Genomic DNA, 20027 nt, shown 5'->3' with positions numbered 1-20027 from the left:
CGCCCGCCCGCGCGCGCGCTCCTATTTCATCCCTCGCTCGCGCCCGCGCCCCAAATTCTGCAGCCGCCACAATGGAGGCGGGGGGGGGGCCCATGGGGGGGAGGGGGGCGCGGCCTGAGCTTGCCCAGCGCCCCTGGCCTCGCTCCCCCCCCCGCCCCGGCCTAGCAGGGCCTGATGGTGCCAAGGAGCGGCTGGCTTGGCAAGGGGCAGTGCCCCCCCCCGTGCACCCCCCCTCGATGCAGCCTGCCTGGGGCGGGGGGAGGTGCAGCCCCGCGGCCCGTTGCCCCGCCCGGGGGGCTGAGTGCATGCGCCCCCGCTGGAAGTTGGGGCAGTTGGAGGGAGCGTGGCGCGGTCGAGCCCCCCAGCGTCCCCCATGTAGGTCACTGGGGTACAGTGTCTCCTCGAGAATCACGCCGCTCCCGAGGCCCCGCTGTGCAGGTTTCTGTCCCGCGTGGGTCGGGGGGCGCCAGGTGCAAAGGGATAGGCGGGAAGCTGAGGCCCCTTCGCTCCCCTCGGGGGTCTGCGCCGGGACCCGGCTGGCGGCGCAGCTCTATGCCAGGCGCAGCGGGGTGCGGGGGCCACCCCTTCGCGCGTGGGACTGGGGGGGGGGCCGGTGACCTCCGGAGGAAGGAGCCTGCGCGGCCATTGCACCAGGCGAGCCTCTGCAAGTCTCCCCGCGGCGCACAGCCCCTCGCCTGCCCGGCGCGCAGCGAGACCGGGGACCCGGCCCCAGAATGCGGGGCTCGGCCCCTCGGCCCGCGCAGCCGGCCGAGCCCCGCGCGTGGCTTTGCTTTGTTTGCTTGAGGAAAGGAGGTTGCACAACAGGGAGAGCCCTGAGCTCCCTTCGGCATCGGCCAGGGGCGCTCGGCCCCTGCTAGGGAACGTGGTAAACGCGCCAGAGATGCAGACCCGCCCGCGGGGGGGGACACGGGCTCACCTCCCCCCCAGCCCCCACGTTGCCCGACAGACGCGCCGTGCGGAGAATCCCGCTTGTGCTGCGCTGCAGGCACCTGGTACCCCCCCAGCCTCGCCCAACGCGCGCGCTCCGCTTCCTTCCAGCCCTTTGCTGCGCTGCCATATACGGGCAGCAATTACCTGCCGGCCCCCCCTTGCGCTCCCGCCACCGGCAGGGGCTTGGCGCGGCTCCGAAACCGCCGCTCCTGCCCTGCTCAGGGCAATAGGTGCGAGGCTGGGGGGGGGTGTCCCTGCCGCAGCACCTGGCGGCTGGTTTCCACCCAAGGGGTTACGGGTCGGGTCAGCGCGTCCCCCCGCCCCCCGCTTCTCCGGCCGCCCTGGCCCCGGGCGAACCCCGGCCCCTGAGAGGCTCCCCGGAGAGGCGCGTTCTTTGCGGCTCGGCTCAGGCAGTGGAGAGCCCCAGCACAGAGCCTTCGCCTGCGGGGTGCCTGGGCGCAGGCGGAGGGCCCCGGCGTCCCGTGGCGCCGGTCAGCGTGGCTCGGGCTCCCACCCGGCGGGGCTGGGGGCGTGCCCGGGACCCCGCGGGCGGGTGCGGAGCCGAGTTTTCGTTGTCGTCCCCGGCGAGCTCCTGGGGGCGCCGCCCCGGTCCGCAGAGCCCGATCACCGCCCGGTGCAGGGCCCTGCGGTCCCCCTGCCCGCTCCGGCGCCCGCGGGGGTCCCTCCTTCTTGTGCACTCGACTTCGAAATCGGGCGATCGCGGGTCGCCGCTGTGCTGCAGCGACTAGCCACAGGCAGCTGCGGCTGTTGCCCAGCCCTGGCCCGAGCTGGACGCGGCGGCGACCGGCTCCGTCCCGACCCAGCCAGCTCTTGGGGGGTCAACCCTGGCCCTGGCGGGGGGCCCGAGCCAGGCAGCGCCCGGCACACAGGCGCTCCGGGTCCCCACCTCGGGGGAGATGTGGGCTGGGGCCACCCAGCGGCACCTGCCCCTCACCTCCACCCGCGCCCCGCGGGGACAGGCTCCGGGCACGGCTCTGACTGGGGGAGAGCCGCTCCGGGCACGCGGGCTTGAGCGCACCTTCTCCCGGGGCGCGGGTCCCCCTCCAGCCGCCGGGCGCGGAGGGCGAAGCCGGGCCGGGCCGGGGAGCGGGGCGGGGCGCGGGGCGTGAGACAGGTAAAGCTGCCGGAGAGACTCGCCCCCGGGGCGGGCTCTCCCGGTGGAGGCTGCTGCGCTGGCCACGCCCGGGCCCTCCGGCCGCCCCGCTGCGCCACTCTGGCTGCCGGGCTGGGGCGGGCCCGGGGCCGGGGGCCGTGCGGTGCCCGCGGATCGCACGTGGCGGAATTCAGCCGGCTCAGCCAGGCAGCCATTTTCTGCAGCTGCCTGGAGAACCGAGCCCCGCCGAGCAGCCCGGGCACAGGCGCGGCGGCGGCCCCCGCCAGGGGCTGCTGCCTGGGGGGCCGGCCGCTCGCCCGGGGCAGCCGCTCCCCGCCGGGCAGAGGCAGGGGGCGGCTCCGCGCTGCGTGCCGGGGCGATCCCGCCCTGCCCCCGCCATTTTGTGCCGCACGGGTGGCCCCCCCAGCGCGGACGAAGCGGCGCCCGGAGAACTGGGCCCCGCTTCCGCGGGGAGGTGCCCGCCGAGCCCCCCAGCGACGCTGGAGTCCCCGCCGCCCTTCCCGCCTGCTGCTGCTGCAGCGAGCCCCAGGCGGGCGGGCCCCGGCCTGGGGGGCTCCCTCGGGCCCGGGCTGACCTGCAGCGCCGGGCGCATTCCGAGGCGCCCCCGCCGCTCGGGACGCGGGGCCGGTCCACCGAACCCGCCGCCCTCGAGCGCCCGCCCGGCGCTGGGTGGCAGGTGCCTTGGGGCGCAGACCCCGAACGCCAGCCCCCGCCGGGCCTGTGCCCCAAGGGCTCCCGCGCTGCCCCGGCGGGCGCCGGGCGCTTGGGCCCCCAACCTGCACTTGCCTTCTGCCCGGAGGAGCCCTGACCACCGTCCCGAGCCGCTGGGCGGGGGCTCCTCTCCCTTCCCTTCACCCCCCGCATCCCTGGCACGGGGCACGCTGGGCTGCCCCCTTCGCGCCCACCCGCCGAGCGCCCCCGAGCCCCGGGCACGGGCAGGGGAGGCGCCGGCGGGGTCTCCGAAGGCCGCAAGCGCGTGGCCGGAGCAGCCCCCCGCCCCCGGAAACAACCCGCTCCGTGCTGCCCAGCGACCCTTCCGCCGGCCCCGGGCACCCGAGCGCCGCGGGGCGGGGCGGGGCGGGGCGGGACAGAGCCGGGCGCGGGAGCCGGCGGCCCGCAGGGCTCGGCGGTCTCTGCCCCGAGGGGATGGGAAGATGCAATTGCCAATGGGGGGGCGGGGCTCGGATCTCCGGTAGAAACCAGCTCCCGGCGCGGCCCCGGCCCCGGCCCGAGTCAGCCCGCCAGGCCCGGCGCCGGGAGCACTGGCCGCGGCGCAGCTTTCTCCGCCGTTGCACTGAGCTGGGCAGACAGGGAGCCCGCCCTGCTGCAATGCGGGCGCGGGAGCGGGAGCGGGAGCGGGAGCGGGGCCGGGCGGCTGCTGCAATGCGGGGCTGCCTCGGAGCGGAGCGCAGCGCAGCGCAGCACGTGGGAGGCAGGCGGCTGCAGCCTGAGCTGGGGGCGGGGGCGCAGAGTGCAGCCAGCGCCGCGCTCGGCCGGGCCCCCTGGGGTGCGGTGCACGCCCCGCGGCGGGGGCCGCCTCACCGCGCGCGCCAGGCGGGGAGGCCCACGGCCCAGCCCAGTCCCGCCCCGCCCCGCCCAAGCGCTGGCACCCAGCGCGGGTCACTCGTGCAGCTTCCGCGGCCGGTGGCCCTGGCCTGGGTCCCTCCTGCCCGCCAGCTGCGGGCCGCCCGAAAAGCACCGTCCCCTCCTCCCCGGGGCGTCCCCAGGGCCCCCGCTGCCGCCTGGATCTCGCCACCCCGGCCCTCTGCGGTCCCCTGCTCCCATTCCCCTTCGCACGCGTAAGGGCCCTGCCTGGCGCCGCCCGCCCGGTCTCCAGCCCAGCTACTGCAGCCTACGGCGACCGGCACCGAGCGAGAGCAGCTCCGGCTCGGGCTCTGAGGGCACCTTCCCGCTGGCCTCGTAGAGCGCGGGCTCGCTGGGGCTGAGCGCTGTGCGCTCCTCTTCCTCCCCGCACCCCTGCAGCGGCTGCCAGGCACGCCTGGGAAGGAGAGCGGGTTTTAGGGCCACAGCACCAGGGCGAGCCGCTTCTGGCGGGACACGCGTCGCTCTGCTTCCCCTTGCGAACTGGGCCAAGAGCGGGCACCTCCCAATGAAGCTAATCCCTCCACCGAGCAGCCTAACCCTGCCCACCCCCTCCCTGCCTGGCACCACCCGCCCCTGCTGTGATGGAGTGGGGGGGAGTGCATGTGTGAGTCAGGCTGGATGTCTGAGGCAAGCAGCAGCTCCCAGTGGCTAAGGATGACCCTGGGGCTACAACTGGCAGGTAACACCTCTGCCTGAACAAAGAGCAGGGAGGAGCTGAGCTGGGTTTTGAATCGGGGGTGTCAGTTAGAGGCTAGGAAAAGGGAAAGCTGGAAGGCAGCCAGCCGGAGGAGGGGGAAAGCTACACCCCAGAGGGGCACCCCTAGGGGTCTTCTCCCCAGGACAGGTTGGAAGGACTGTCTCTGGCTGCTGTGCTGTCGCTTCTGTGAGAAACTGGGCATCTGTTGCCTAATAAACCTTCTGTTGTACCTGCTGAGTGAGAGTCACCCCTGCCAGCGGACAGGGTGCAGTGCAGGGGGACCCCTGAACCCCATCACACCTGCTCTGTGGAGTGAGCCGGATGCACAGGGGAAGCTCCAGTTCCGCCGTTTCAGCTTCAGGTAGCGCGGGGCTTGGAAGCCAGTGGCGTTCGAAGTGCTCCGCGGTGTTGTGAGGTGACTGGCCCTAGACATGTTATTCCGTGATATCCTTGCGGGTAGGACCCATATAGACATTACAGTGCCAGCTGCTGCTGCTGCTGCTGCTGCTGCTGCTGGGTTAAGGCTGCCTCATGGTTTTCATTCGCATCTCCTGCTTTTCTGTGCTCGTAAGTTTCTAGTATTTTCACTTGGTGGGTTGAACCTTCCCAAAGATGCAGGTACCCTGCCTGAAGTGATACTGAGTGCATGTGCCGGACAAACGGAATGAACAGAAAAAGTACAGAGTACAGTTTTTATACAAGCTAATACATAGAATATGAGTGGAAATCTACCTGTACATCTTGGGCCCCAGCTTCACAGCTATGTTAGTTATGTAGTTGACTGCCTTGCTCCCTGAACTGGCCCTAAAGACGTACACCCACTGGAAATGTGCAGCTGAATTCTATTCCACCCAGCCTTAGTCACTGAAGGGCAGCTAGAGAAAGCTCTGCTTCCACTCAAATATATACTACAGGGCTGCCATTGAAACTATTAGAAGAGAAAATAATTTATCCTAAAAGGCTTCTGAATCAGTCAAGAGGCCGTGAGCCAGACTGACAAGGCAAATAGTATAAGCACCTAACAGAATGGATAAACTATTGGAAGACTCATGGCTTTCAAGCCCAGAAGGGATCATTACCATCATGTAGTCTGACCCCCTGCGTGACCCAAGCCATTCACCCAGTGAAGTTTTTCATCTGTAACCACCAACTTGCATTATAGCAGACCTTTTATCAAAGCATCCATCCTTGCTTTAAAGACGCCAAACCATGGAGTCATTACTGCACCCCTTGGAGATTTGGTGATTTCCCTCATTGTTAAAAATGACACCTTATTTCCAGTGCAAATTTTGCACATTTCAGCAGCTAGACCACTGCTTCTCAGCCTATTTACCATCTATCACCTATTTATCACCTGCAGCTCTCTGTGTTATATAGGCTGCATGTATACAATATATATAGTACTTGGCCTTGAGGAAGTCACATGAGCTTCAGCTGCATGCTGATTGGGCTGCAAGCCCACTTGCAAGGCCCACGGACCCAGAGAGTTGACATGCCTTGGGCTGCTAAGCTAAAACACCCGATATCTTCTTTGGGTGTAAATGGTCATGGACTGACCAATCCAATCTCTGAACCTTCTCTGTGTGAAGTTGATATTTAATTTTTCATTACAAGGCAGGTTTTCCAGACCTCAAAATCATTCTTGTAGCTCTTCCCTGAATTCTCTCATTTTTCAAATACACTCTCAACAGTTTATAGTCTCACCTCCTCTTTATATCCCATGCTACCATATCTTAAAGGCACCCGCAAACTCTATCAGAAACAACTTTATGCTAGGCCATATGTGTGCTATGTTGCACTACTTCTCAAATCAGATATGGTCATGTACTTAAAAACAATATGGGAATATATATGCACAAGGGAGCAATTAAGGCAGTATGTCATGAGAAAAAAAAACTTAAAATACTTGTCAGAAACCAGAAAAAGACATGTTGTGCTTTAGATTCATTTGCTGGAATAGGCCAAAAGATGAGAAACAATGCACAAGTCTGTTCCAATCCTAGTCCCTTCTGAGCCTCTATTGCTAAACAATAAATAGATGTAGGCAGTATGTTAGGTGTCTTCTAGTTACTTTTCTCTAGGCTGCATCTGGCTAAGTGTTATTTTCACGTCCTGAGAGTTAAAAGTGTCACAAAGTTCAGAGAGACAGAATCAAACACTATAGGAAGAGGTCTGTTTCAGGTTTCAGGGCCGTTAAATGAACCGCAATAGGAAATCAGACACCATGGAGTGAATGAAGAATTTTTTAAAGTAAATGGAAGAGGAAACCTAGGGGGAGGCTTCTTCCCACCTGGCTGAGGTTCAGATGGTTCAGGGTCACTCTGAGCCATTACACCCCTGATGACAAGATAGCTTTCCAGCAAATATTGGTGGGGGGTGGGGAGATTATGGCATCTATAGGTTTAACTGACAGGTCTTTTTGCATCAACCAAAGTAATTATTTGAGCCACAGCCTGCAGCTTGGGATGCATGAATAGAATCCGATAAGAGAAGGAGCACCCTCAGGGTTGCAGCTCTAGTCCATGTATAGGAAGGGTAATAACGGAATACATTTCATTTCTGCTGCCAGAATTATTCCCTTGCATTTGCATGCACAGACCTTGCTGCACTCAGAGAGGGTGGGTGCATTCAAGGGCACAATTTGGTCCTTTATTTCTAATGCAATGGGAAACTGCTGACCCATGTGATAAATTGCATTTATTTTGCACTTTTCACTGCTTCACTGGCCCCATGCTCCCTAATCTATCTCTGACAGGATTACCTTCAACATCCCAACTTTGGAGCAGCTTTCTAAGGGCTCAGCATTGCTTTATTAAATTAAAACAACAGGCCACCTCATTCTTTCCACCTCCCATGTAAATGTTTTTCTCTCAAATTACTTTGCCTGTAAATACAGGACAGGCAACCTTCTGTCCTGAGCCAGTGAAATTTAAGGTGTATTATCTTGTAACCCATCAGAGATAGAAAACATGCTCCCCACACTTGGAAAGTTGAAAATGCAGACATCAAAACAAGACTAACTTTGTTGCCAGCCCCAGGAGGTCATGAAATATTAGGCCCTAAGCTCATGAGATCTTGGTATGCAGAAAAGACTATCTTGGTTTTTTTTTTTTAAACTTGATGCAACCTTGTTTTTCCTTTTCCTAACAGTACTCTCACAAGCCTATAGTAACCTGACTTTGCAGGCAAGGAATATAAAAAATAACCTTGCAATAAAATGGTAACAGACTACCCAGAAACAGCAAGTGAGATACCATCCCTCAATGCTGCAGCCTTACCTTCTTAGCTTATTTCCCAGTACGTATTTGGGGGGGGGGGGTGGCCCTTTAAATATGGCAGAGCCAAGCAACTGTAGCTGTAAACTGGCCCCTTTATAGCTGGTTACTATACGTCCACTCCTCTAGTCAGTACGTACCCACCCTTACGGCTGGGCTTTGCCTTCTCTTGTTTCCGTAGAAGATGGCGTGTTCTCACAAGCCTCCTTAACCATACACAGACTCTATTCTCTTTAAAATAGGCGGCATAACCCATAAGAGAGATGGGCAGAGTATATTGTTTGGGATGAGTTGTAGGGCTCTTCAGGGGATTTCCTCACTTAGGAATGAATGCAACAATTGTACCACAGCATATCCTCCTGCCATCGCTTTTCTCACCATGCAGCAGGTCTGCATAATACTCATCATCGGTCACTGGCAGCAGCTGAACATGAAGGAAATGCTGAGTTCCACTTTCCATTTTAGGCCCCTCTTTCGCTGTTGCTCAGAACTTTCTTAAAGCTGAATCCTACTATGTTTAGGCTCCGTTGAGATGCGAGCTTTTATTTTTTAAATGGAGTCACAGTGGTCCTTTTATTTGAGCTTGATAAAGGAGGAACCACAGCTTTCCTATCCCTGTGCTGCAGGTGGAAGGGTTGCCAAGGCAGAACCCCCAAATAGCTGAAGCTAGAAGAGGCAAGCCTCAACCTTACCCCTGCAATGAGGTTCTCAGCTATTCCAGTTGCAGAATCTGGGCTTGAAGTGGTGCTGAAGCCAACCCTGAACAATCCAAACGTGAAGAAAATGCATTCAGCAATTTGCCCAAACCTGCCCCAGGGAGAAGGGTTATGCCTGAAGAGAACTGGTGAAACCCTTCACCCCGCTGAAGCAGGCAAAGTCCCTGGATACAGCTTTTGCTGTGGCCAGTGTGTCCAGAGACAGTTTAGGGTGCGACTTTCAGTAGGGACCTCTACCCTCCTCTGGCCAAACATGAAGCACAGTGCTGCCCTCACATTGTGCCTTCCTGACAGGTGGGCCCTGAGAGAGGCTGGTCCGAAGCCAAATGATCTGATCTGTGAATCAGCCAGAAAGCCTCTCACTCTGCCACATGGAATAGGGAGGCAAAGGGAGAGTGTGAGGATGGGGTGGGGTAGGGGGGCAGGAGAAGGAACACTCCTTTGCCTCCCTTACCCTGGGCAGCAAATCCAAGCAGGGAGCTTGATTTCAGCCCTGGCCCTCTGGCCCCTCCCTGATTCACAGGCTGAAGCTCATTCAAAGGGCAAGGAACTCGGTAAGAAGGCAACAAGTTACACACACAAGGTCTCCAGGCCTCCAGCAATGTTACGTGGCTTAGGGTGGCCGACCAGTGGCGAGGATACCACAATTGCATCCCCATTGTTCTTGGCATGAAGTCGGCTCTGCCCGGGACCATGTACTCCTGAAGGGTTGAGAAGGTGCGTTATTCCTGCAGCACACAGAACACATCTCCTGGCAGCATTTCCCCTGAGGTGCACAATGTTTATATTCTCCTGTGGAATTCAGTTCATGGTACAACAGCAGCACACAGGGCCACATTCACTTCTGGAGGAACCCAGGAGTCCCTGACCCACATTACAAACTGCAGGTCCTGAAAATATCCACTCCTTCCCCCGAGCAGCACCTAGAGACAGGTCACTGCCTCAGCCGCTTCTCTGCGCAGGAAGGGGACAGCTGGAGTGAACCTTCCGCATGCCTGTGAAATGAGGGAAGTTCCAGTTGCCAATCCCCTGGCCCACCTTGGAAGTGGCAGCACTGGACAAAAAAAGGATGATGTCCTGCCCCCTTGGGACCTCCGCCACTACCCTGCTATGTCAAAGCATTATTGACTCTCACTCACACACACACACACACACACACACACACACACTAGATCTCTCTCTCTGCCCTGCTATTTTCATGCTTTGAAGCCTCCCCCCAAAAAAACTTTTCTTTACCTCTTACTCTGAATATAGGGCACTAATAGCTCAAACGCACTCTGCATACTTACACTAAGATATACATTTTGCACTGGGGTCAGTTCATCCACGGCTCAAAGGCAGCCACTTCTGGAAAGGCACACAACCAATTTTCAACAGGAACAACAATACCGCACCACAGTTTAACACAGGCAGTGTGCCAAATCCTCTTAAAACTACAGAGGATTGATTTAGCCAGGGAGAAAATAAGTACCAGAGAATTTGGCCCTGGGAGCAAGATAAGTGCTTCAGGCACCTTAGACCAATATGTTCTCAAGACAGCCATACATGCCATGAAGGAGGTGGAGGGGTGGGGGAAGAACTGAAAGCCAGGGCCAGGAATTGGATTTACAACTCCTCCATTCTCCAGACAGCGAAAACTCATTCAGCTGCACAAGCCACTGGTGATGCACATTGCAGAGAGAACAATAGAGCCTTTAAAAAGGCCCAACATGTTAAGACAAATTGTCCTTTGAAATAAATAGGTAACACTGTCTGCCAAAAGAAAACCTACTAAACAAAGCAAGAGTAACATCCCCCTTTCTACTGTGGATCTAACATAAGCCCGTTTTACTGAAGGAAAATAGAGCAGTAACAATACTTCCTGCCTAATGTCCCTTTTGAGGTTCAGGGTGAGGAGTCTGGGACTCAGTCACACACCTCTAATAGGTGCTGAGGTCTGGAGTACTTTATACAGCAAGACCTGGCGATCAATAAGTGATTGACACACTAAGCAAGTCAGCTCTTTCCTAGTCACATGGCCTGAAGTACATAGAGGGCATATCTTCCAAACTAGTCACCGCGCATCACACCTTTCACTACACAGGAAGCTGCAGGAGTTACTTTAATAGTTTGCCTGTGTTTTATGTAAGAAGTATCTGACTATGTGGTTTCCGGGAAATGGTGCCTCAAACAACCACAGCTACTCTGTCTAAAAGACAACAACATCTTTGGTTCTTCTGTCTCTTCCCTCCAATGGAGTGATGGGCACTACATAAGAGCCAGGAGTACTCAAGACTCTGGTAGAGCCTTAAACAAGATGCGGTTTGTTTGGTTTTTTTTTTAATTTAATAATTGCATCAGCTGGTTGAATAACTGAACCACAAATAATTCTAAAATGTAAACAAGATATCTAAAGATTCCTATAGAAGCAGGAAGCTCTCAGCCACTGTCCTAAGTCACATAACATCAGCTCCTAACCTTTCCAGGCAACTGTCCCCCTCTCAGGTGTGTCTAATTTGACCTGTGTATCCCAAGTTTTACTTGCATACATAATCAGCCACAAACATACACAACTGTGTGACAGCACACGAGGATGGAAAGATTGCTGACTTGCTCATTTTTGCCAATTATAAAGTAAATCAATTGGAATATGAATATTGCACTTACATTGCAGTGTCTAATACACAGAGCAGGATAAAGTAACAGTTGTTTGACATTAGTTTGTACTGATTTCTCTAGTGCTTTCCCCCTGCCACTGCCTTTCTAAATGTAGCCTGTTGTAAAACGAGGCAAATTACTGAGATGAGTAGCTATACCCAAGATGACATCTGTGTACCACAGGTTTAGGTGACAGTTTGAACAAGAAGCTACCGCCTTAATTTGAAAAGGCACATCCTAGTTGTTAGGAATCTGGTTGTTTGCATTAAACCAAAAGGTAAATGAACAGAGTGCTTGTATTTGCAGCACAAGCTCTGCCAGCAGAAAGCAGCCTGCCTCCAGCCCCAGTCATGCTAAGCAGCACTTCCTCTTGCCCAACTCACATGCAGCCCCCCCTTGAGGGACGCTGCTACGTGCATACCGATTTTTATAAAAGTTATTTTTGCAGACAAGCATTACCTCACTTGACAAACCAAACAGGTTATTTTTTTAACTGCCAGCAGCCTGGGGGCTCTGACAGCCAGACCTCATACCAAACCACCCCTAATGAATGTTTTACAGACCACAATGATTCCCAAATTACATGTGTGCAACCCCAGTGGCTTCAGAGGCTACCCTCTGACACCTGTGCACCCCCACTGCCTTTCATGGGTAAACAGCTGCAACCAGTCGCAATTTAAACAAGGCTGTTGCCTTGGATTGGCTAGAACCCTTGAGAGCTGTGCTGACTCCTCAGACCTAAGAGGAGTAAAGACCATCACACCATGCGTGTTAACTGCCACAAAGTCAATGGGAATTTTAAATGTCTAGCGAAACAACAGGATAAGACCCTGTGCCTGCCTCGCTCCCACTCAACAGTAGGGTCCTAGTTACACTTGGAAACTTACAGAAACAGCCATTCTGGAACGGTTACTTCAGTGCAGAACCCCAGTTGGATACTTTGATTGCAGAATAAGAGTTGCATTCAAAGTGGGTTAAGCTGAAATCTGAAAGACGTTCTCCCTCCCAGAGGAAAATCCAGTCATTATACTTATGTAGCCATTCTGCTGTAACTACTCTAGAATGGCTGTATTATGAATGTCCAGTTAATGAGCATCTCAGAGGGAAACGCCAGCATCATTCAGAGGACTACATAAAATTTTTTTTTTTTTTTTTTTTTTTTTTTGGACAGTGTCTATAAGCTGTAGGGAGATTGGATGGCTCAGAGGGCAGGTAACTAAAAATTAAGGACATTTTTCCTCTGGCATGACAATTCCAAGTCAGTCCAAATCAGTAGTGGCGAGAAGCAGTTACACTCCAACACCTGGTTAGCAGTCTTGATACAAAAACAAAACAAAACAAAAAAAAAAAAAGTGTTTCAATTTAGTTCCCTTCCTGCTAATCTCAGCAGCCAAGTCACCAAGCTGATTAGTCACTCTCTGTCCCTCCAGGTAAAAGTTAAAGAGCATGACAGCATACTTTAAGTGTCAAGTTAGGCTGCATCTAACTGTTAGGTGAATTTTAAGCAATTTAAAAGCCTGCTAGTCTCAGGCTCTAGGCACAGCTTACATGGACATTAAACTCAAATAATTCCAACTATAAACCATCTTCAAAACAGCTGAAGCAATGAAAGCCTAAGTGGACAGAGGCTATCAACAGGGTAGCTTTTATGAGCATAAAATTCAAAGGAAACATTGTTAAATTATTTCTAGGAATGGGAGCTTTACCTGCTCCAGGGACTGGTAAGATGCTATGTCCAGAATGCAAACCAAAAAGTACTTATATCAAGTCTCTAAGTCCTCATGCTGTAAGTTGTTCTAAAGAGCAGCCGCTTCGCCAGTCTCAGTGGAATTGTAAAGAGAGTTCAAAACCTCTGCAAACTTAGTTTCATCCTTTTAGATCCACACGATGTGATAAATATTTGGGCAATCCTGCATAAGGCGGCAACAGAACCTAGGTAACAGAATCCAACCTGCCTTTATGGCATCATTTGACAGTCACTAGAAAAAGCTGGCTTCAGATCTGCACGAATAACCAAAAACCATGAGCCAATCCGAGCCAATGTACAGGACTCATTTTCAGAAGCTGCAGAGAACGTGCCCGGGTCTGGAAAAATCTGGGCTGGGCCTGGTGCCTTGATTTGGGCATCCATCACCACCAGCTGCTTATAAAACTGGAGGCCCTTCGTTATAAACAGCCGGGAAAGCCAAGGTGGCCTTTGGAATGCACAGAGGTTCCGTTAACCACAGGCAGCAGGTTGGCAGGGAGGGACGCTAGTTCCCGCTGCTGTCTAAGAGTGTTGTTTTGTTTTCCCAGAAGAAACCCCTCTCCCAACGCCTCCCACAAGCACGAGCTTATCGTACGTCTTCGGCAACAAACGCTCCCAGCTCTGCCTCTCAGCACCAGAAGTGCTTTAAGACGACACGACAATACCCAATTTTGGGAGGGGTGGGAGCGGGAGGCCAGTCACGTTACTTCACACACAGGGAGGTTTTTCCGTACGCTAGGGATAAGCAGTAACAAATGCACTCCAACTCCCAGTAGTTTTTGTAAAGGTTTATAGTCCTTTGCAATGATTGCATGATACATTTTCTTCCTCCAGCAGACAGCCCTTAAACCAGGAAATGCCACTGGCAGCTTAGGCCCCACCTTCTAACAGCTGGTCTTTGCAATCAGATCTATGCTAGCTGCAGAACATCAAATGCACTTTCAACATCTCCATTTAATATTTACATTCAAGCAATTAATAATAGGAAGCTTATAGTTTAGACATTTCTAGTAGCAGCAGTTTCTATAATAGCTTGTTTAGCTTTAGATAATGAACTTATTTTTCCACATAGAAACAACACATGTGTACAGTATCAAAAAATATATACCAGGGAATGGTCCTGCAGCTCATGAAGACAGGGCAAAGGAAGGAGACTAACAAATGCTGACTGGTTAATAAGAACAGAAAATATTCGTTTGATATAGTTTATAAGGGGATCTAGGGACTCCATAAATCTAGGATTTATATTTCATTATATAAATACCTACAAATAAATATATTAGCATGGCCAGAGAGGGACCAGCTTTCAGCTCAAACAATACATTTCAATAACACCACGTACAAACGGGAGCAAGAATCACTTGACAAGTTAGCACTGTTAAAATATAATACTATGTAACTCTGTGAGTAACTGGCCGGCCCCATCCTCACGTGTCCTGTTACCTGCAAGACCTGGCTGTGTCCTGGGACTGCAGGGATGGACCAGCAGTAGAAGATACCCCCAGCATAGCAGGGGCAGAGTCACTGTTCCACTCTCGCCTCCTCCTCTTGGGCAGGGAGGCATCTGGTGGGATTCTCCCCACGGGAGTGCCATGGTGGGGAGGGGAGGGGAGTGTCAGGACAGTGCCAACAATACCGTAGAGGGGACCGAGGAGCAGGCAGCTCCAGGGTACCGTCAGGGTCCCTCCTCCCCAGGGGGAGCAGCCTCTGCTCCTTCACACTGTCACATACTCCTTGAAGGTCACGGTCAGGCAGTTCGCAGTCACATCTGTGATAATTATATTCCCAAAGAAGGGCTTGAACTCCTGCAGGGGCTCTGCCTCGCCCTCCCCGTCTGCCTCCTGCCGCTGCGGAGGCTCAGCCGCCGGCTTCTCTGTCAGTGCCAGTGGTGCCTCCGGCTTCACCTGCGCCATGGCCAGCTCCCCCTCCGCCCGGGGCTTGATGCAGCGCAAGTCTATGGGCTCGTCCAGGTCCGAATCCAGCAGGATGACTTCTGGCTGGGGGGCGGCTGGGGGAGAGCGCTCGGGTCTCTCTGGTGCTGGGGGGCTCAGGCAGGTGGGGGCACTGATGCTCCGGGAGGTGAGGCGCTTCTTGCCTGGCTCCCTCTCCTCATGTGGCTCAGAGAGGCAGCGCTTCCTTGAGCCCGGGGTGGAGAGGTTCAGTCCCAGGGGGGCAGGGCTGTGCTCCCGGTTGGGGTCCAGAGACCAGGGCGCAAGGTTGGGCTTGGTGGTGAGCTGCAGGGGCTGCTCGGGGGGAAGAGGTGCCTCCTTGGCAGGGGGAGATTTTCTTGGGCTCCCCCTGAGCTCTGCAATGGGTTGGCCCCCCTCGGGTCCAGCTTTGCTCTTGGGGTCACTGCCTGCGGCTCTCTCCTCCCCATGCTTTCTCCAGGCCTCCTCCTTCTCCTCCCCGCCCTTCCTGGGTGCCCTCTCCTCAGGGGCCCGCTTCCGAGGGGCTTCCCCGGACTTGATCTTCACGGCCTGCATGCCGTTCTCCATGTACTTGCTCATGACGATCACAATGCGCCCGTTCTTGTTCTTATTCTTGACAATCTTCATCTTGCCCCCAATGCCGTTGCTGGCCACGCCGTCCCGGGAAGGCGGCCCTGTGCCGCTCGACAGGTTCTTCTCTGCTCCAGTCTTTCCCTCCGGGGCCAGGTTCTTTACTGGGCTCAGCAGGCTCTTGGCTGGGCTGTGAGCCCACTTGTCTGGGTGGGCAACCAAGGGGCTTTTGCTGTGGTCCAAGCAGGCCTGACTCTGCAGCTCCTTGCTGCTGGGCTGGTAGTGCGGCTCATACATCTTGGGGTCGGGCTGATAGTGATGGTGCTTCTTGCTGTTCAGCTGGTAGTAATACTTCCCCTTGCTGTGTGGCTGGGGCTTCATGCTGCCCTCCTTGCCGTTGGGCTGGTACTGGTGGTGCTTCTTGCTGTTGAGTTCATACTGATGCTGCTGGCTTTTGCCAGAGGAGCTCAGCTCCAGCTTTGGCCTGTTGTCCACAGCAGGGTCCTGCAGCCCCGTGAGGATGTTGGAGCGCCGCGCGAAGGAAGGGAGCTGCAACACAAAGTCAGCGAGGTTAGCGAGAGCCCATCAAGGGACCACTTCAGACAAGAGATCAGCTCTTCCGCTGCAAGCCACTCAACTCACTGGCGCCCAGAAAATCAAAACGGAGCGGGCCCAGGAACTGGCAGTACAATCAACCCAGGCCTGTTCCTTCCGTACCTACAGGCTCCATGGTGGTGGAGACCAATGAGAGAGAACAAAAAGCATCCCACCATCAATGCTCCCCACTAGGCAGGGCACATCACAGTGAAGGATGCCCAAGGATGGATGGCGGCTGCCTGGACCTGAGCCCAAGGAGAGAGCGCAGGTCCCTGAGCAGAGGAGCAAACAGAAACCCCCCAGCCAGGCAGCCACCAGGACAGCCTCCCCGCAGCAAGGGGCTCCTTCCTTCGCCAGGCTCTGTCCCCAGGCATGCTCAGTGTGACACTGAGACCCTGCACCTCCGCCTGCAGGAGCAAGGCAGAGCTCGGGCTGGGGCAGCTGGCTGCAGAGAGGGGCCTCAGGGGGCACTTCCAAACCCCCCCGGGTGCGGCGGCCCCCCCAGCATGACGAAACCAGATGAAATCTGGGCCCCAGGGAAAGGAGGAAACCAGGGAGTCGTTATTAAAAACAAAAGGAAGCGGCTCTAATGGCCTGGGAGAAAAGCCCCCCCCGCCTCCCCCAGCAGTGGCTTCCCCGGGGGGCTGAATTCACCTGAACCACCAGCGGCTTCGGCTTGGGCCCTCGCTTGCGGTACCCCATCAGCTGCTCCTGCCGCTCCCTGCGGGGCAGAAATCGATAGCCAGGCGGTCACCTCCCCGGGCCGCGCACCCCGCGCTCCGCCGCAGGGGCTCAGGCCACTCGCCGGGCGCCAGGCCCCGGGCGCGGCAGCGGCTTGGGCCGCCCGCAATCAGCGCCAAGGCTAATGAGCTCATTAGGATTCACAGGACGAGCCCCGCAGCCGCCACTCAGAACCACCGCCGCCGCCTGGGCGGGGGGAGGGGCGCCGGCGCGGAACGAGCGGCCCGGGGCCCGGGGGGAGGGGAGGGACGGGCCCCCAGAGCGCCCCAGACGCATCGCTGCCGCCGGGCGCCCCGGGGCCTCGACCCCCCACCCCGCCCCCCGCATGCGGCGCGGTGGGGGAGGGGCGGGACAAGCGCTGCAGCCCCCGGGCAGGAGCTGCGAAGGGCCGGGCCGGGGGACCAGCCCCTCCGTTCCACCCGGGCCGCAGGGCGGGCCGCTCCTTCGGCAGCGCCCGGCCGGGGCGGGCAGGACGCAGCTCCCCCGGCGCTGGCCCCGGGACAGAGCGCCCCGCGAGCGAGCGGGCGGGACCCCGCCGCCGGGCCGCTCCCCCCGCGAAGGGCGAGCTCCCCGGCGGAGGGGCGACGCTCCCGGCCCCGCGGCTCACGCCCGCCGCCCGCCCCGGCCCCGAAGGGGTTAAGCGAAGTTCCGTGACGCATTCACAATTGCACAATGCCAGCTCGCTCCGGCTCGGCTCGGCTCGGCTCGGCGCGGCTCCCGACACGCCAGTCCCCGCAGCGCAGCCGAGCCGAGCCGAGCCGAGCGCGGCGCAGGGCGCCCCGACTGCAAGGCCCGGCCCCGCAGGAAAGCCGCCCCACTGCCAGCCGCCAGCCCCTTCCTCCTCCTCCTCCCCCCGAGCCACCCGCCCCGGCGGCGCCGCCCGGGGCTGCCCCCGCCAGGCCGCGCCGCGCTCACCTGTTCTGGAAGGCGATCAGCAGCCTGGGGTCCAGGATGTTTTCCTCGGGTTCCCACGTGTTGTACCTTGCGGGGGGGGGGGGAAGAAGAGCCGCACTGAGCCCCAGGCTGGGCTCCCCCCTCGCCCGAGCAGCCGCGGCCCCCTCCCAGGGCAGGCCCCCGGGCGCCACGCACACCTGGCCAGGCTGCGGGCGCGCTGCCAAGCGTGCTGCGCGGGGGGTGAGCAGGTACTATTCCCCGGGACCTCCGGGCCCGCCCCCCGCCCCGGGCCGGCGACCGGCGCCTGCAGCCGCCCCTCCCCGCCAGCGCTGTCATGCAGCCCCGCACACTCCGCCACCCACCCGCACCTCCCGCGGCTCGGCGCTCGCAGGCGGCCTTCGGCTCCCCTGCGCCCCATGGCAGCGCCCGGGGGGCGGCCCCGCGCCTCCCCCCGGCCCCGCAGCGGCGGCCCGGGCCCGGCGGGGCGCTTTAGTGGCGTTTTCCAGGCTCTTCGCCCGGCTCGGGTCTGCAATATGGAGCCTGGCTCCCGAGGAGGGAAAGGGGGAAGGAGCCATTTTCTGCTGCACATCAGTCACCGCCTGCCTCCCGCTCCCTCCCCCCGCTGCTCCCGGGGCCCTCGGGCCTCCCGCCGGCCCCTCTGCACCCTGCGCTAGCGGGGGCACTGCCTGGGGCCGGGGCCGAGGCCTGGGGGGGAGATCCCGCGGCTCGGGCTGGGCCGGGGCGCCCGCAGCTGCAGCCCCCGTCCGTGGCGCAGCCGCAGCCGCAGCGCGCGGTACTCACTTGGGGGACCAGCCTCTCCATTTCACCAGGTACTCGACTCTGCCCTGCGGGGGGAAAGGAGCAGGCGTCAGCTGCGGCCCCGCCGCCCCGCGCCCCCCCCGCAGCGCCCCGCAGCCCGCCCGCCTCACCTTCCGGACCCGCTTCTTCTCGATGCTCTCCACGGCGAAGACGTGCTCGCCCACGGCGGGCAGCTCCATGCTGGGCCCGGGCCTGGGCCTGGGCCGGCCCCGCGCCCGCCCGCCGCCCTCCGGCTCCCGCAGACACTGCGCGCCCGCCGCCGCCGCTGCACCGCAACTCATGCAAATCCCGGCCGGAGACGTCAGGCAGGCGGGGCCTCCGCGGCCCCCGCTGTCCGTCAAGGCGGGAGGCGGCCCGCGATTGGCGCACAGCGGCCGGGCCGCACGAGCGGGGGGAGGGGACCGGGAAAGGGGCGGGGCGGGACGGGGCGAGGCGGGGGGGTGGGGGGCAGCCACGGCTGCAGAGCCTCCCCCCTCCCCCCCCGGGAACGCGGGGCTGCGCGCGGCCGGGCCCCGCAGCTCCCGCCGCCTGCTCCCCTCCCCGCAGCCTCCCCGGGGCAGGTGTCTCCCCGCGCCGGGGGCGCTGTGGGGGGGGGTCGGTGACCCGCAGAACGCAGGAGCCCGCCCGGTCCCGCACCGCACCGCACCTCCCCAGCCCCCAGCACGGGCCGGAGCGCGGCGCGGGGGCACCAGGGGGCGGGCGGCGTGGGGCCGGGCTGAGGGGTGCGGGGCAGGGAGCGGTATAACGGGGAGCGAGCGGCGCAGCGGGACGCAGAAGTGCTGGGGGGGATGCGGGTGGGGGAGCCCCACGTGGCCCCCAGAACGGGGGCAGGGCGGAGGGGCGCCAAGCGAGCGAGGCCGGGACTGGAGGCCGAGGAGAGCGAGCGGCGGATGCCAGGTCCCGGAGCCCGGCTGTCTGCCTGCCCCCGCCCCCGGGGCTCCGGGAAGGGAAGCGATGGCCGCGGTGCCCCTTGGCCGTCCCCACCCGCCGCACGGCTCTCCAAGCAGCTGTGGGGCAAGCGCCCTCCCCGGGCTGGCGCAGCCGCTCTCCGCACACCGAGCAGCCCGCCAAGCCGCTGGCAGGTGCAGGGGTCGCCGCGGGCCCCTGGGTCACGCCCGCCCGGCGTGCGGCTCCCTCGGGCGGGGGGCGAGGGAGTCCTTGGGACCCAGGCTGGGACGGGGCGCACCCAGCTGCGCGCAGCACAGGCCGCCCGCGTGTCCCGGGCCCGGGAAGCGCTCCGGGGCCGCCGTTCGGCAGTAAAAGGAGCAATGCGCAGTGGCCGGGGCTGGGGCCGGGGCCCCCGCGGGGGCAGCCCTGAGGCTCAAGGCCGAGCTAAGCCGCAGCCGGAGCTGCTCCAGGGGAAGCCCGCGTGCCCGGGCCCCTCTCCAGCGCGGCCCGGAGCAGCTGGGTGCGGCGGAACTGGGGGATCTCGGGGAAGGGTTGGAAGCGGCGGCGGAGGCGGAGCCCGGGGAGGGCTCTGCAGCCCCCTGCTCCCCCCAGGGCTGCGCCCTGCTCCGCCCGCCCCGCGGAGGAGCTGCTTGCAGGGCCGGGCAGGTGCATCTCCCGAGCCAAGGAGGAACCAGCGCAGCGCAGCCCAGCGGGCGCCGGGGGCTCGGGGTGAAGGAGCCCTGCAGCGAGTCCAGCGCCACAGCCGCACCTCTGGGCCCCGCTGGCGTGGAGGGAGGGGCCGGGGGAGACTGGCCGGAGCTGTGGGG

The 20027-nt window shown here is 59.8% G+C and overlaps 2 protein-coding genes across 2 annotated transcripts in view; one reads left to right on the top strand and one right to left on the bottom strand.

The window, feature by feature from the left end:
• Positions 1 to 20027, top strand: part of GAA (alpha glucosidase) — a 306535-nt gene that overhangs the window by 154844 nt on the left and 131664 nt on the right. The window lies entirely within an intron of this gene.
• Positions 13543 to 18576, bottom strand: CBX4 (chromobox 4). Its single transcript, XM_075014606.1, has 5 exons — positions 18423 to 18576; positions 18295 to 18338; positions 17515 to 17580; positions 16513 to 16579; positions 13543 to 15810 (listed from the first exon to the last, which is right to left on the bottom strand). The coding sequence occupies exons 1-5, from the start codon at positions 18489 to 18491 to the stop codon at positions 14479 to 14481; spliced, it is 1578 nt and encodes a 525-aa protein (XP_074870707.1). The 5' UTR covers positions 18492 to 18576; the 3' UTR covers positions 13543 to 14478.

The sequence above is a fragment of the Carettochelys insculpta genome, chromosome 20 (assembly GCF_033958435.1).
Source record: "Carettochelys insculpta isolate YL-2023 chromosome 20, ASM3395843v1, whole genome shotgun sequence".
Taxonomy (NCBI): Eukaryota; Metazoa; Chordata; order Testudines; family Carettochelyidae; genus Carettochelys; species Carettochelys insculpta.
Note: the sequence above shows the minus strand (reverse complement) of the source record. Positions and strands in the feature narration are given on the sequence as shown.